Source organism: Anomalospiza imberbis, chromosome 1, assembly GCF_031753505.1.
Source record: "Anomalospiza imberbis isolate Cuckoo-Finch-1a 21T00152 chromosome 1, ASM3175350v1, whole genome shotgun sequence".
NCBI lineage: Eukaryota > Metazoa > Chordata > Aves > Passeriformes > Viduidae > Anomalospiza > Anomalospiza imberbis.
The window spans coordinates 61,485,183-61,501,537 of NC_089681.1; the positions used below are offsets into that span (position 1 = coordinate 61,485,183).

Sequence of the window (16,355 nt, forward strand, 5' to 3'; positions counted from 1 at the left end):
ATATATCCATTTTTTAAAAATTGTATTTGTGAGCAAAAACACTGTTTTTGGAATGGCTGCAAAACCTGTGTATGTCTTTGCCTATTTTACAGTCTTTCCCTAAGTAATGGTGGATACAAGTGTATCCTGATATTGAGTCTCTGAGAAAGTTGATCCAAAACCAATGAAGTGTCTATAGGAAAAATCTGCAGTAATCTGGGACAGGAGCAGTTTTGAGACAGCATATCCATTAAGAGTCTTCAGTCAGATGCCATGTTCCCAGAACAGGACTGAAACAAAAGGCAAAGATGAGCACTTAGCTCATCTTAGCACTTAGCACATCCCCAGAAAGACAGGAAGAGAGTGACAGAGTCAAAGAAGCCTTCTGGCCTAGTCCAGCAGCAGTGAGTGCTCAATGGACTGTAAGAACAGTGGACTTTGAGAGCTGAAATTCCTTAATAAAAGAAGTGCTAGGAAAGCTCCAAATCATCCTTACTTGTAGTGAACTCTATCGTTTTGGTTGTTTTTTTTTTCCCTAATGGGATTCTCCTAGTAACATTTCCTCAATTTACTGAGCAGCAGTTGCTCTTCAGAGTGATTTGGGGTTGATCTGGGCATTCCATTCAAGATCAGGAATAGCATTAAATGGTGTGAGGCTTCTTTCTCATTGGAGGAGTAATTTTTATTTAACTGCTTCCTTGGATCACGGTCAGATATACTTGGTACTTTGCAAAACTGAGTTTGCAATGAATCAGCGAGAAACTTAGTGCCTATGTCAATACTAATAAATTAAATAGTACTAGTGAATTTTTCTAGGCACTGGAAAATGATCATTTACACTGGCAAATTTTTAGAATGATCCCTAGTGTGATTTGGTCTTTGCCAAGGAGTATTTTTCAGTAGTCTCTGGGCAACTTTCAGGTTCTCGCCTGGTCCAAGAGCCATCCCCACAAGGCTGCCAACATGTAGTCATAGCATTTTAGAGGGTGAGAGAGCTTAATGTGAGTTTTTTTATGCTGGTCAACCTCAGTGACAGAGAAAGTTCCTGGGCATGTTTCATTTCGGAGTACAGCTGTGACTGTAATTATGTTTATTTCTTCTGGTTTTGTGTGGAATGCAAAAATGTTAAGAGGGGCAGGATCATCTCACTACCTGCTATGAAGCCTTCTCTGAGGGCAGCTTGGAAGAAGGCAAAACAGCTGCTAAACTCTTTAGGCTATGGCCCTTGTTGGCACAGGAGCTGTACCTACCCCATTGCAGCCTGATGCAGAGGGCAGGCAGCAGCACTGGCTGGAGCAGGTGCTGAGAGGATTGTCTGTCTGGTTCCCCACAATGCCAAAGGCAAGGAAAGGCTGAAGCTGCTGTTCTCACACAAGCCCAGGCATGTTCCAGTGTAGCACCACTTCTCCTGGAGCACAGATCAGAGTGTGGACCTCTTGTCTTAAATCCTCATTATTCATCTGCATAAAATCCATTTATTCAGGCTTTCACACTGCATCCAACTGGATAAATTGTGTATCCTCGCTTTGCTGCATGATTCAGAGGGATGAAATGAAGGGTGTGAAGCTTGTTCACAGAGCAGTGCCACTAAAATTAGAAAGGCTACAGTTGTTCTTAGTGGTTGGGAAACATGTTTCCTTCCTGCCTAATATTGGCTGGAAATATTTGTATGGAGCTGATTGCAGCTGTAATAGTCTTCTTGTGCAGAAGATTCTCTTTGGCAGCAGAACTCGCCTCCTGCTCTCATGGCAGAGCTCTATACAGGAGGCTGCCAGCCAACCTGACACTGATGTCAATACAAAAGCTGTGTTTGTACCCATGAAATTTTGAAAACTTGAGTTTGGAAATAGAAAAAACAACAGGGAGAAAGCAAATAGTGATGATTTCAAAGGGTCATCTGAAACAAGTACTCTTTCTGCTTTTGGGAATCACACAGGTTGGTCATCCTGATATGTTAGCTGTCAGTCTCATGCAACCAACCATTGTTCATCACATATGATCAAGTAGCCTATAAATCAAACTAATATTATAATGTCTTATATTTTGTTATGATGACCCTGAAAATGGCTGAGAACTCTGGTTCAATTGTCTTTAAAATAGTTTCTTCTTATAGGTAATTTTGCACAAAATCTGTAAAGTCTTGTGTAAATAAGTTTTCGGATTTTTTTCATGTTAGAATACAATATACTTCTTTCTGTACACATCTGAAATATTTTTTCGATGACGCTACATCTTCAAAGCTTATAGCCTTTTGAGAGTTTTTAAGAATGGGGAAGTTTGTTTCATCAATCTTTTGCACTTTTCTGGGTAGTTTATTGCTGCACAGGGACCTGCTTTTTCATATTTACGAGACATCATTGCTCATATGTATTGGGAATTCACATGCCCATCCTTTTCCTTTGAAGTTCACATCCTGCTGTGATAAATGTCAAGGTGTTATATGAATCCACACAGCCAGGTGTGAGTTCTCTGTTGTTCCAGCTGTTCTGCCAAGGCTGTTCTTCATAACCTTCCAAGGATCTTGTTTCCTATGTAACCTCAGTATTTCTCAGCTGAGACTGAAACAATATGTCATAATATTGTCTGACTCCCATTTTTAGCCCTCAGAGAATTTAAAGATATAAGGATGCTCTGCAGCAGGGAAGGTGATAGGAAGAGGTAGAAGAGGGCTGGTGCAGGACTCCTTTTGGATCTCAGTAAGAAAGGCCTGACAACAGATGGCTAGATAAGGCATCTGCTTTAATAAGGCAGAATAATAAGAGGAGTTTAAGATAGTTTGAATGGCCAAAAGAGAAAGTTTTCTCTTCATGGACAGGATCTGCTCTGCACAGGATACCATGGGCAAAACTATCCTGGCTCTCTCTGATGCTGCATGAGTGTGGGGTATCCAGCATTTGAAGAGATGTTTACTCACTGCTGAAGTTTACTCACTGTTTGTATTCTTCTTATAAATCTTTTTTAGATGGTTGTCTTATTAAGTGAATTGTTGTCAGACCTTTCTTATTCAGATGCAGAAGGAACCCTGCACTATCTCTCTCTCTCTCGTATCTCACCCTTTCCCCTAGTGCAGGGCACAGCAACACTATGTCACCACCTAAAAACTCCTCTGCTGTTGGAACTTTGCCCAATGGTACAAGATTCACTAAAACATAACAGCAGTTGATCTGAAATCTGCTTAGCTGGGTTTAATCAAGACTCACTGATTGAACAGCGTTTATTTCTAGGTGATGCTTTTTAATGTGTTTTTTGATAAACAGAGAGGTAAAAATATTTCAGCATTCTTGCATGATGGAAATTTTATGACCAGCCATTTTACTGGTTCATCTGGATTCCAAAATATGTTTTTATCTCTAGGATCTGTCAACATAGCAGGTGGCTACAGTAGATGACATTTTACAGTGCTATTCTCTAGCATATACTGTCGGCATATACCTAAATTGCTAATATAGATGGGCAGAGATACATGTGATTTGCCTGCATCCAATACACATGTATGCAACATATATGTACACAGATATTAGTAACATACTTCATTGATCAGTTCATATATGCTTCTCTAATTCCCTGCTCCCAAACCACTCTTTTGAGATAGACCAGACCCAAACCCATGCTTATACTGTTAACTAGGAGTTATCCCTTAAGAGAGATGCCTTCTACTGCTACTCTTCTGGTGTGATGTAATGCAAGTGTCAAGTTTCATATTTGTAATAAAACAGGTTTTAGAGATTCTTGGTTTCCATCTTCATAACTCTTATAGAAGAAAAAAACAGAAATAAACTATGTGATATTTAAACAAGCTTTTTTAAATATTCAGAGTAAATTGAAGCAACCTTTATCTTTAAGTGTGAATTTCATAAGAAATTTGTCAGGCTCTAATCCTTTGCAAATGTATATGGAAATACTTTTTGAATTCACAGAATATTTTTTCAACCCTCTTAGGAATGTAAAAGTTAAGAGGCCACATTTAAATTACTGGTAAGTCATCATGCAAATTTATAGAGAGATGTGAAAAAAGTCTCTAGAGTTTTACTTTCCAGAGGAGCAAAAAATACATTTGTTATATTTTTGTGGTAGAAATAATTGATGGAAAAATAGAGCAGAAGAGTAGTTTGTGTTATAATTTTTATTATTTTATAATTAATGAAGACAATATTAAATTTCTTTTGCACTGAGAATATATTACAAGAGGCATGTATATAGGGCAACCCATAGCATATGTTGCCGCATATATCTAGTATACAGCTATTTCAAGTGTATTGTGATTTAAAATCATTGGTCATTGTGTGATAAATAGACCATTCTGAAAATTATTATTAAAACATCTTAAGATTACCTTGAATAACTTTCATGCTATGTTTCTGTTCCAGAAGCAAAAAGAAAAAAATCTTCTGTCATCTTAAAACTTGTATTATTTTTAAAAGTACCCAACACAGTACAGTATGTGCCACACAGTGCAGCACAGTACAGAATGTCATTTGCTTCTACCACAAAAATAGGTATTAACTACTCTTTACTTTTAAATATCTGTAGGCAAATTTAGCTTTGCAGGAAGGAAGACTTGCAGCTGCCCAAATGGAACTGAATAGTGCACAAAATCAGCTGGACGAGAAGCAAACAGAACTGGATGACGTACAAGCCATGTATGATGCTGCTGTGAGAGAGAAGCAGGCCTTGCTCGATGATGCTGAGGCATGCAGAAGGAAGATGAACAATGCTTCAGCTCTGATTGAAGGATTAGGGGGAGAAAAGGTATTTAGCACACATGTGCACGTTTCCAGCACAAAGTAGGTGTGCAGTTTTGAGAATGCTCTGTAATGATCGTAGCAGTGCTCAGCAAACTGAAGGCGTGGTGACATCTTGATATCACATGGCACTTTTTTTAGTTATATGTATGTTTTTTTTCCCTTCATGTGAATGTACCTGAAAAAGTAAAGCAATTTCTTGTGTTCATTCTTCTGCATGAAGCTTTATGTTATAACATATGATTTGTATGAGGATAAAGTTCAGATTTAAAGCCAAGGAGCCAAATTTCTTTTAGCTTTTTTAAGAAGAGGAATTAGGCTTAACCTAAATAATTGCCCTAAAATATTTATAAGAAGGATTAATCTCTTTTTCTCACCAAGTATACAAGAATACAAATTTGAAGCTTGACTAATTTCCTGAATTATAATTGAGGCTTAGATTTCTACTGGAGCCTTTTACAGAATTATGGGCTAATTGTTATCCTCTGCACTGAACTTGAAATTTACCTTTCCTATGCAGATCTTTCTGGCTTCAGCCTGAAGGTTTTCAGAGGAAGCAGGATACTCTTTTCCCCTCTCTTCTTATTTGCTTTTTTAATTCCTTCATTGATTTCACACAAAATCAAAATTGTTGAGCGTTCTGACTTCAACTATTGTGTCCTGTGAGGCCAGCACCTCAGCATTTCTTTGCATAGCTGCCCCTCAAATTAAATCAGTCAAAAATCTTAGATGCTTTATCGTATTTTTTCAGTGAATTTCTAAATTTGGGAGCAACACAAAAATAGGAAATTATAGTTCCTTATTGTGGGTTTTTTGAAGCGTTGTGGTATGAGGTCTTGTAAGAGCTGTAATTCCACTATACTTTTGAAAATTCAGACAAAAAAATTTTAAAGACTCTGTAGGGCACCTGGAGGATTGGACAAAAGTGACACTGGGTTAAATGTGTGTTTTCCAAACTTGAAACATGTAGGTCTTAACCAAGATTGAATTTAGAGTGATTGTAAGGGAACAGAAATCTGGAAAGAAATTAATAAGCAAAATATGAGTTAATTATTTTAAATTTTTTACACATTAAATAATAATACTTTTTAAATTGCAGAATCATGTAATAATTGAGATTGGAAGGGACCTCTGGAGACCATCTAACGCAAAACACACATCCCTCCTTTCCCTCTGCTCAAGGCTCAGGGCATTTTTTTGATTGGGTTTCGAATATCTTCCAGGATTCCACAACTTCCCTTGGCAACCTATTCCAGTTTTTGACAACTCTCACTGAAATAAAGGGATTTTTTTGTGTGTTGAATTTAAATATCTTATATTCCAATTTGTGTCCATTGCCCCATGTCATTTCACAGAGTACCAGTGAAAAGAGTCTGGCATCTTCCTCTTTACACATTCCCATCATGTATTTGTGCACTTAGATTACATGTGTACAAATTCCCCCTGCACTCTCTGTGTTCAAGGCTAAACAATCTCAGCCAAGGCTGCCCCCGAATTTTAGATCCCTGATCAGTTCTTTATCTGCAAGTCTGAGGTTAAGCAAACTGCCTTTCCCTCATTAAATCCCCACTGAACTGTGTTGAGAACTTTTGTCAATGCCTTCCTTAAAACTTCAAGGATTCCTTGTGTCTTTCTGTGTTGTCCCTTCAGATATTGGATTGTTGAAGTTCCCCATGTAGACCAAGGCCTGTGGATATCAGGTTTCTTCCTCTGTCTGAAAAAGCCCTCATCTACTTGTTAATCACATTGTCTGTGACAGACACACACATCTCCTGTGTTGATCTTCCCTCTGATACTAACCCATAAGCTCCCAACTGGCATATTGTCCATCCTCGAGTCTCCCATGCTGACCACATGCGTTCCACTGCTCTCTCACATGAAAGAAAACCCCTCTTCTCACCTTCTCAACCTGTCCTTCCTAACAAGCCCATAGACAACTGATGCAGCTCTCCGGTTGTAGATGTCTTCCCACCATGTTCCCATGACCCCCATCATATCATGATGCTGCAACCACATGCAGAGTCCTCTTTTGTTCTCCATGCTGTGCACATTCATGTAGAAACACTTCAGAGAGATGCCCAGCTGTGATAATTAATGTCCTATAAGCAGTATGAAAGCTGTCCCCACCATTCTGTCTGGTGGGCACTTCTTCGTTTTTGTGGGTATCCTTAGGGTGGTCCTTCATTAGCCCTGTTTTGTTGATTACAAGGTCCCTACAGTTTATCTCACCTCACACATTTTGTTTGCCAGCCCCATCCTCCACTTCCTCACATGACTATTGGTCCTCCTCTGCCTGACACTTAATTCCTCCTTTAAAGCTCTTACCAGTTCGACCAGCTTGTTCACAAAGATGCTTTTTCTCCACTTAGTCAGGTGGTTGCCATCACTTCCAAGCAAACTTCTACTTCTGAAAAGAATGATTTAAAGCAAAAAATAGTCCTGTTTTGAAGAATAATTATTTAACAGAAAGAGATGAATTTTTAAGTTAGATGTTTTTGTTAGTTTTGTGTCTCCTTAAGCTAAGTTCTTTTAAATATTTTACATACAGCTTCGTTGGACAGCAAGCAGCAAAAACTTTCAAAATCAAATTATTAATTTGGTGGGGAATGTTCTTCTGGCCACCGGATTTCTCTCTTACTCTGGACCTTTCAATCAGGAGTACAGGAATTTGCTACTTCAATTGTGGAAGAAAGAGATGGACAATAACAAGATTCCATACAGTAAAGTAAGTGTTCATGTTTAGTTCTGACCTTATTCTTTGCCTTGCTGAGAGCAAAGCATATATGTGGAGCATTTCGTTCCAGAAAAGTACATAATTGGAAGATTATATACAGGCTGTCACATTCAATCAAATTTTTAATAAATAAAAAATCTGAGCAGTTGACAACTGAGCTTCTAAACCAGTATGTTTTAAATTCCTCTTTAAACTGTCAGGCATTTCACGATTGGTATGTAGGACACTGCTCTGGCAAATCTGAGAGAGAAATGTTGCCTGAGATCAGCTGCCCTGGAAGAAATAGCATAATACAGGAAACAAAGTAAAATTTATCGGCTTAGGATACACTTACCTTTTCATAAGAGGAAACATCACCTTTTCACTTCCGTGTGTTATCAGTATATACCCTCCTGTCATGCCTTCTGCTGTGTACCCACAGCATTTAATTATTTTAATTTGAAGTGTCTTGTAGAAATTATTGATTTAAACAAACCCTGCATTTTGCAAGGCTTGGTTTGCGACACTTTGGCACTTCTGCTTGCTCCAGTGTTAGCTTTTAAATCCATGCACTTTTGTCACCAGTGAGGCTGTTCCAGTGAGGCTGACCTTGCAGTATATCCTTACCTGGCCTGTGTCTGTGCAGGCAGAGGTGGCCTAAAATGCAGTGGAGCTATGGTCCCATATTCAGTTTCTGTTTCCTGCCACTTCACATTCTACCTTTAGTAAGGTGAGCTGCCTGCATGCTGAGACTATGACACAGGGCAGGATATCTTGCATGAATCTTGTCCTTTACTTTTACCATTATCTGCCTCAGGAGTGCCAGACCTGGCAGATGTTCTGGTGCAGAGGCTTTGCTCATGGCCAGCAGCAACCTTGCTCCTATTCCATGACTTTTAGGAGGTCTGTCTAATAATCTTCCCTGTACCTGGAAGACATATTCATCCTGAAGGCAGAATTTAGGTCATAGTAGTCAAAACTGCCTTTCTGAGTAATCTATGTTGTCTTCCACTTTGTTTTGTGAGTACCTGTGTATGTTTTCTTCAGCAGTAAACGCTGGAGAAATAATTCAGGGACTCTCTCTTCCTCCCAGCACAGGAGTTGAGGCATTAAGCTCAAACATTTCCTGTTCTCAGCTGTCAAAGATTTTGACAAAGCAGTTGCTGCTGAAAAAGGCTGTGAGCTACTGAGCAACCTGTGAACAGCTGTATCATTGTGAAACAGCTAAAGGTAGATCTGCATCTTCTTTTCATGTTTTTTGGGATTTGGCCCTTAAAACCTCTGTTAAGGAGACCTCTTTTCCATGAAGCTTGTTCACTTCATAGAAGTTACTTGTGAATATTTTTTATTACTTTTTATGTTAGGTTAGCATAGTTCTTGTAATGCTGATTAACCTTGACCTGACAGAGGGAAACTTGCAATCCAGCCCAATTTATGCTGAGACTTAAAAGATGAATGACTCTGACCCACCCAGTAAAGCTCTCTGAAAGCTGCTGATGATAAAAAGTATGTAAGGCCAAGATGGATTTTTTTTAATAAAGTACCAGGAGTAGTGCAGTTTCAGGCAAGATTCTTAACCAGTGTGACATGGGAGTTATCCTACATACACTCATCCCAGAGAGGCTCCTTCTCAAATTCAGTGTACAAAATGTTCTTAAAAGCTACTTACCTTGGGGAATATCTGTCAAGATTCTCACCCTTTAAGGATAAGAATCTGGATGTACAAAGTCCTTAGAAAGCAATACATAAAGAACTAAAATTTTGCTTTCATGAAGGTATTCTCTCCACATTACTATTTGGCTGCATCCTTGAAAATTTGAGGAATACTTTCTTATAGTTTCTATGTTGCTCCCCCCCTCAAAAAAAAGTCTCACTTAGACAGAAAATACCATAGTTAATGAGTTTCAAAATGTATTTACTATTCTGTTTAGAGTTCCTGTTAAAGACAGCATTATGATTTCCATCATAGTGTATTGAAGAGAGTTTTGATTTTTCCCAGGGAATGAAGTGCTCACAAAAGGCAGCATATGGGCCTTTCTTGATGCTTCACACCACAGGAAAGAAAGCAGCTTTGCAGTTCAAGAAAAAGGCTTGACATCTGCCTTACTTTGTCACAGACTAACTGACCGTGGGCGTACGAGTCATTTAGGCATAACAATTTAGAGAGATCCATTTAAAATTAGCCACCTCTCTGTTTAGTTAGGCACTTAAATTAGCTGAGTTTCAGAGTTGCAGGTTGACTGATACTTCTTGCTGTAGGTAAGAAAATGTTCAAAGCTGTTTAGATCCTATTCATCTGCTTATGGAGCTAAATATGGTTTTAGGTTCCTATTGCTGAAAAATTTGCCTATTAAATGCTTTTCTGTCCTTTGCACAAATGGAAACTTGATTCCTAAAATTTCTCTGTCTTCTGAGGATGGTTTGTGTTGCTTCATCTTGAGTCTTCAATAATTTTAGAAGTAAAAAAATCAAAGGAGTAAATAAGCTTTGGCATCTTGCACCCACTGGTATCATTGGGTCTCATGATTGTATCACAGCTCTCACAGTATTTGAAGTTTTGCTTTATGCTTCAGATGCTGAATTATGTGATTTTCACAAAATTTGCAGGCTTTTACTTTCTTTCTTTCATACCTTTATTTCAAACATGTTTTTAGATAAAGCCTACAAGTAGGAATTGTTGAATGAAAAATGTAAGAAGAAAATTTTAAAAACCCTTCAATTTCATTATTTTTAAAATTCTCAATCCTTACTAAAGTGCTATTCTAAAGTTGAGAGTTTGGTTTGCTATTTTCAACACTGTTTTCTTCACATACACCTTTTTGAGAGGCCAGTCACTTTTCAGAGTGAATAAAATAAAGCAAGTTAGTTGACAAGTACAAATCAGACTTAAGGAGAATATGCAGTCTGTGAAGGGATTTAGCTTAGCAGCAATAACCTTTCACGATAGTCCGTGGTTACTGATCCATAGCACATCTCCACATTCTTCTCTTTGTCTCCCACAGCCATCCTGTACTTGGAAGGCACTTTCCAGTAGGTGGAAGGTCTTGTGAGCAAGATGACAATTCCACTTGAACTGGCAGGAAAAGTGTTTGCTATTAAAAGTGGCAAAAAATCAGTTTGTCATTACATATTGAACTGGCTTCAGAGTTTTTCCTGACACTCTCTGATGGACATCAAAGCCTCAGCAGAATTCACTTCATTACTGCTCAAGTGCAGTGATTGAGCCACTGAACTTTAAAGAAAAGAAACAGTAGGCAGTAACTGCCAAATACACTCTATCATGCATTCTGATCAGAATAAGAAGAAAAACCACCCAGCAGAAGTTTTAGTATAGCTTCTCTAAATGGCACTAATTTTGTATTTACATGTGTCCTACTGGTACTGATTTTGTAATTGCATATTTTCTGTTAGAACTTGAACCTTACTGGTATGCTGGTTGACAATGCTACAGTGGGTGAATGGAACCTCCAGGGTCTTCCAAATGATGACCTTTCAATTCAAAATGGCATTATTGTCACAAAAGCATCTAGATATCCGCTGCTGATTGATCCACAAGGTCAAGGAAAGATCTGGATCAAAAATAAGGAAAAGAATAATGGACTTCAGGTAAATAGTTAATTTAAAATTCTTTAAAATGTGTGTGTCGTTTGTGTCATCATGCTTTGGCCATGTGTAATTTAAATCTGATATTTATTGGTACACAGTTATGCAGAAAATGAAAAAAGACTGGCACAGAACCTGTACCCTATATCAGGGTATCAATAACAGGGCAAAATAGCTTGCACGATATGTTATGGCATATGTATTTTTATGATGAACCTTTTAATTGCTTGCCATAGCGAAAGAGAAACAAAGAGGGAAGTAAAAGGTTGTATCTAATTCTCCACCTTTCTGGAGACTTGTAGCTCCTGCTCTGTATCTGAGTTCTCCCCACTAAGTCCAGGGGGGACCTTGGATTCTAAATACACAAGTGTTTAAATTATGGCTTACATCTGGGATATTGCTATTTGCTACGGTCTTGTTAGTGTTATGCTGTTGGTCACCCAGACACTAGCTTTATCCCTCAGCTGAATTTGAAATAAAAATGTAGGCAACATGCTGTTTTGGTGGATACACATATGTCTACATTATAACAAACAAAAAGTGCAGAGTGGTGGAACAGAGTATTAATTTTTAAATAATATACTGGTTTAATTATGTGTAATGTGCCTCTAGTTATTTTAATTGTACCTTTTTCAAAGAGCTTTGCCTGCAAGACAAGGATTTATTTTAAAAACATGTCTATCCTAATTTTTTTCCCAAAAAAAACCACCCAAAAACCATGACTTAAGAGATGCCTGGAAAGGCTATTCAATTATCATCTTAAAGAATTATGTTAAATATCTTAAATTTAAATAAATGAAAAGGAGTTTGTGTGACTTTCAGCAATTTTAAGACTGGTAAAGCTGAATTGAAAATTGAATGTCTGATGTCAGATCAGGCCTTCTATATAACACTGGTTCCCTTCCTGAACTCCCTACTTCACATTAGTTTTCCCTACGTCACCTTAGTGTTCTAAGCATGAATCTATTTATATTTAGGGGATATTAAGATATTGCAATGATTAGATAGATATGCAGATAAATAAGTAAATATGTGACAATAAAGAAATGTGATCTCCTATCCTCCTAAGTTTAAAGCAAAACTTCCATTCATGTCAGCAGAGGCAAGTTTTGATCCCTAAAATGTAGCCATTTGTATAGATATCCCAGGATGAGTATAATTTTTTAAGGCTTCAGCAGATTTTATGGTGCTTTCTGTGTGCTTTCAAACACATGATGTGTTGTGACTCAATCTTCCTAGGTTACAGCTATGAACCACAAGTTCTTCAGAAGTCATATAGAAGACTGCTTGTCCCTTGGCCGACCTCTGTTAATTGAAGACATTGGAGAGGAACTTGATCCTGCTCTAGATAACATCTTGGAGAAAAATTTCATAAAATTTGGCTCAGCACACAAAGTAAGATGAATTGTAGTCATGAAACTAAAACCCAATAGGACAGATGTTGGGTATGGGGTAGTCTGAATATTTACATGATTTGTACCTTTAAAACAGTTAGAAAATGAGTCATAAATTCATGGGGTTGTTTGAGGGGCTTTTTCACTCTTAGCCAGAAAGTTTAAAAAGTGTAAATGAAAATGTAAAAAAAAGAGTTCATAGATTTTTTTTCCATCAGATAAAATAACAGTTTTTCTGAATTCAGCTTTCAAAATTGAGAATTTTTTTTTTTTCAGGTGAAAGTAGGTGACAAGGAGGTAGATCTGATGAAGGGATTTACCCTGTATATGACAACAAAGGCGGCTAATCCCGTCTATACTCCAGAAATTAGTGCAAGAACAACTGTGATTGACTTTACTGTTACTATGAAAGGGCTGGAAGATCAGCTCCTTGGCCGTGTCATTCTCACAGAAAAGCAGGTATCAAGTCTTGCAGTATTTGAATAGAGGGAAGGCTTGTTCAGTATCTGTACCAGGAGTGCATACATATTCAATGGCTTGGTTGAAATCAAATGCAAGAACAAAAATGTGGATGAAAGTTTAGAGGTTGTTAATTCGCTGAAATACAACGTGGAGCTGTTTTTTTAATTGAATGGGGGAACTTAAACAGTTATTTTGAGATCTGGCCTTGGAAAGAGAAGAAAGAAAATTATTCATTAAAAATATATCACAGGCATGCACATGACATACATAAAACAATTTTATTCCTTCATATATGGAAAGGGCTTCTTGTTCAGTCAGAAATCTCTGGTATTTCTGAATTCCTTTTTAAACTTAATTTGAATTACATGAAAAAAATGCTTATGAACTTGAACTACTTTTACCAGCCAGGCTCTAGTGTGCAAGGAGATAAAAGATTCTTAAGGAGCCCTGAAAACACTGACTTGACTCTATTCTTACTAAAATTTGCATTGATTATGTGGAAGTTAATATAAGGAAGAAAATCCTCTCTCAGGTGAGAGAAAAAAATTAAGGTTTGCATTAGCAGAGCTGCTGCTTTCAGTAAGTAGCTCAGGTAGGCTTGCTAATGTGAGAGGAATTGCCTACCTAAAGGAATTAATTCTTCCTTTGACTTCCCCAAAGCATGTTATAACCAGTGTTCTTTAGTGGTACTGTCATTTCCTCCAGCCAGCACTCTTTCACTTTGCTCAAAATGAGCTTTAACTGAAGTAAGGACTGGAATTAAGGTGCCCTTCCTTCAGTCCGACAGTCACAAACAGAGGCTGGAAAGTCATTGTAATGCACAAACTCCCTGTGAATTGTTCCATGAAAAACAGAAAGACTGTAACAGGAGGTACTGGGGAAAAATACCGTGGGACAAATGCTTTAGATGCAGAACTTTTAATCTTTACTCCAGTAGATGTAGGTTTCTGTAAGCAAAAATGTACAGCATCAGCAGGAGTGAATGGGAGTATCCTGACTAACCTCTGATGGGAGGGAGAGGTCTAAATCAAGATAGAAGTAAAAGAAGTGAAATAGGTTTCTCATGACCTACATATAAAAATCCTCTTTGCACAAGATGCCCTTGCTCTGTGGTTTTTTTTTTGTTTTGTTTTTTTTTTTTTTTTTTTTTGTTTTTTTTTTTTTTTTTGTTTTTTTTTTTTGCTTGGACAGAACTGTTAGAGAATTCATATTGAATGTATGTAACAACACCTAGACTGTATTTTGAGTAAAAAAATAGTCATTGAAAAATATTCCTCCAGTGCTGTATATCAGCTGACGAGAGTCAGGGAACCTGGTTAATACTGGCACTACTTGCTGCACAGGGACATGGTTGCAGCTGATAAACCTTTATTAAAGTTCTTTTGGCAGATATGAAAACATCATGGTTGTTGTCTCTTCTGTCTCAGTAAGAGATGAATGTTGTGGTGTAGATAGTCAGAGCCAATGGGAGTCTGAAAAAATTAGTTCAAAGAAAAGACACAATATGAACAGAGATTCTGAAGAACCGTTTTTTTATTACAAAGAGACAACTTTATGATCTCTGAGCTAAAGTAATAGATTAAAGGAACCAAGACATTTTTAAAGATTGCTCTAGTGATCAACAAAATATGATCAAAGAAGTGTTTATTCTTCTCAGCTTTATAGGTTGATCCAGTAAATATAGAAAAAAAAATCAGCATATTTTTGTACTTTGGTAGTGGAGTTGCTGCCACTATTTGTGTTCAGAACAGCTATTATTTATGTTACAAATATGGTTGTGAAGTTCCCTTGCAAACAAAAGCTTGCACCTGGTATATCTGCTAATTTTCTGAAAGATACCTTTTACAGACTCATAAATAGTATGGGTAAAGTGTCTGATCTTAAACAAAACACATCCTTATGTGGAATTTAAGCATGTAGTTAAATGCATTTTTGAGTGTTTTGTGGAAGTACTCCTTTTGTGTAATTCTAATATTTTTTTGCATTAATGGTATAGAAAGAGGAATAAATGTAGAAAGCTGAATTACTGACACTTAAGTAATTTCCGTCTTTGGGGATGCAGTCCCTTGTAGCTTCCAGAGAGCTACACTCTGTAGCCCTAGAACATATTTCAAACAGGTTTCCAAGAGAGAAGTTTATGAAAATATAGAAATTTGTCACTTTTTTGAAATACAGGAAAACCTCTCCTGTACTGTATAACTCTGTACATCTCCTTTTTCTCTAGCTTGACATGTTGACAAAAATGAAAACAAACTGAAGCCATAGGTGTAGATAGACTATTATTAACAAACCTTTTCTTATAGGAAGGTTGCCTGGATTGATTAAATAAAGACAGCCAGCAAAAGTATCCCTGAGCTGTGTCAACTGTGCTGTATAGATGCCTCATTTCACTTGGCGTTGTGTTGACTTGTCTGCCTTTTTTTCCTTGTCATTGTCTGTCTTGTAGAAAGGGCAAAAAAATCCATATGACATAGATAATAGTTGTAACATTTCCTGTTTTATAAGCAGTAGGGGATTGTATTTTTCAAAGTCACAGAATGGTAGAAATTAGAAATGGAAAAAGTCATGCAGTCAATTTTGTTCACAACCTAAAATCCAGCCATACAATGCATCTTTCAGGCCTTTATCTGATTTAATTTTAAGTACTCGATGTAATGTGGCTTTTATCACTTGCCATTGGAAACAATCTTCAGTGGTTTGTGGGCCGTATTACGAGGAAGATTCTCCTGGTAATTCAGATGTGTTTTCATTCTCCAGCATTTATGCTTCATTAATCAAATAAATACAGGATACATATAAATTACTTTATTGTATATATTCCGTGTGCATATAAATTATTTTAGTACAGAAATATTTTGTAATATTTCAGTATATTATGGAAAAGACAACAACGTCCCCACTCTGACATGCATGAAATCATGTTTTCTGTGTCTTTATAAGGAATCTTCCTTTTAATTGACATTAAATATTGTATGGCAAATTTATTGAATACAGGAACTAGAAGCAGAAAGACTCAAACTGATGGAACAAGTGACATCCAACAAGAGGAAAATGCAGGAGCTTGAAGATAATCTGCTCTGCCGTCTAACCAGTACAGAAGGCTCTTTGGTTGAAGATGAGTCTCTGATAAAAGTCTTAAGGATCACTAAAACAACAGCAGAAGAGGTGATTTTTGAATGTACTGCAGATACATTTTGTAATTGTAATTTAAAGATAGTATATATAAAGATGTATGTATATATTTTCATTCCTGTTTTATTTTTTTTCATTCAGAGGCAGTATATAACATCTGACTTCTTAACAAATAAATAGCAGAAACAGTAATTTTTTCTTCATAAAAAATTGCAAAACTAAACTGCTACCTAGATACTGTTTATATTCCAGGTATATTTTGCAGGTGTAAGTTTGAATCAGTTCCCTTTGTGACAGGAGTTGGAACACATGAAGACACAGTGTCTGTGT

The 16,355-nt window shown here is 37.1% G+C and overlaps 1 protein-coding gene across 9 annotated transcripts in view; it reads left to right on the top strand.

Annotated features, from left to right (window-relative positions):
- LOC137476415 (dynein axonemal heavy chain 5-like) overlaps positions 1-16,355 on the top strand; it is a 149,226-nt gene that overhangs the window by 92,771 nt on the left and 40,100 nt on the right. For 8 of the 9 annotated variants that reach the window (XM_068194727.1, XM_068194721.1, XM_068194694.1 and 5 more), the window contains exons 61-66: positions 4,510-4,728; positions 7,270-7,446; positions 10,846-11,040; positions 12,277-12,432; positions 12,708-12,890; positions 15,888-16,058. In XM_068194727.1, coding sequence (XP_068050828.1) covers positions 4,510-4,728; positions 7,270-7,446; positions 10,846-11,040; positions 12,277-12,432; positions 12,708-12,890; positions 15,888-16,058 — 1,101 coding nt within the window. The remainder of the gene's footprint in view (positions 1-4,509; positions 4,729-7,269; positions 7,447-10,845; positions 11,041-12,276; positions 12,433-12,707; positions 12,891-15,887; positions 16,059-16,355) is intronic. The other variant, XM_068194664.1, reaches the window with a different exon arrangement.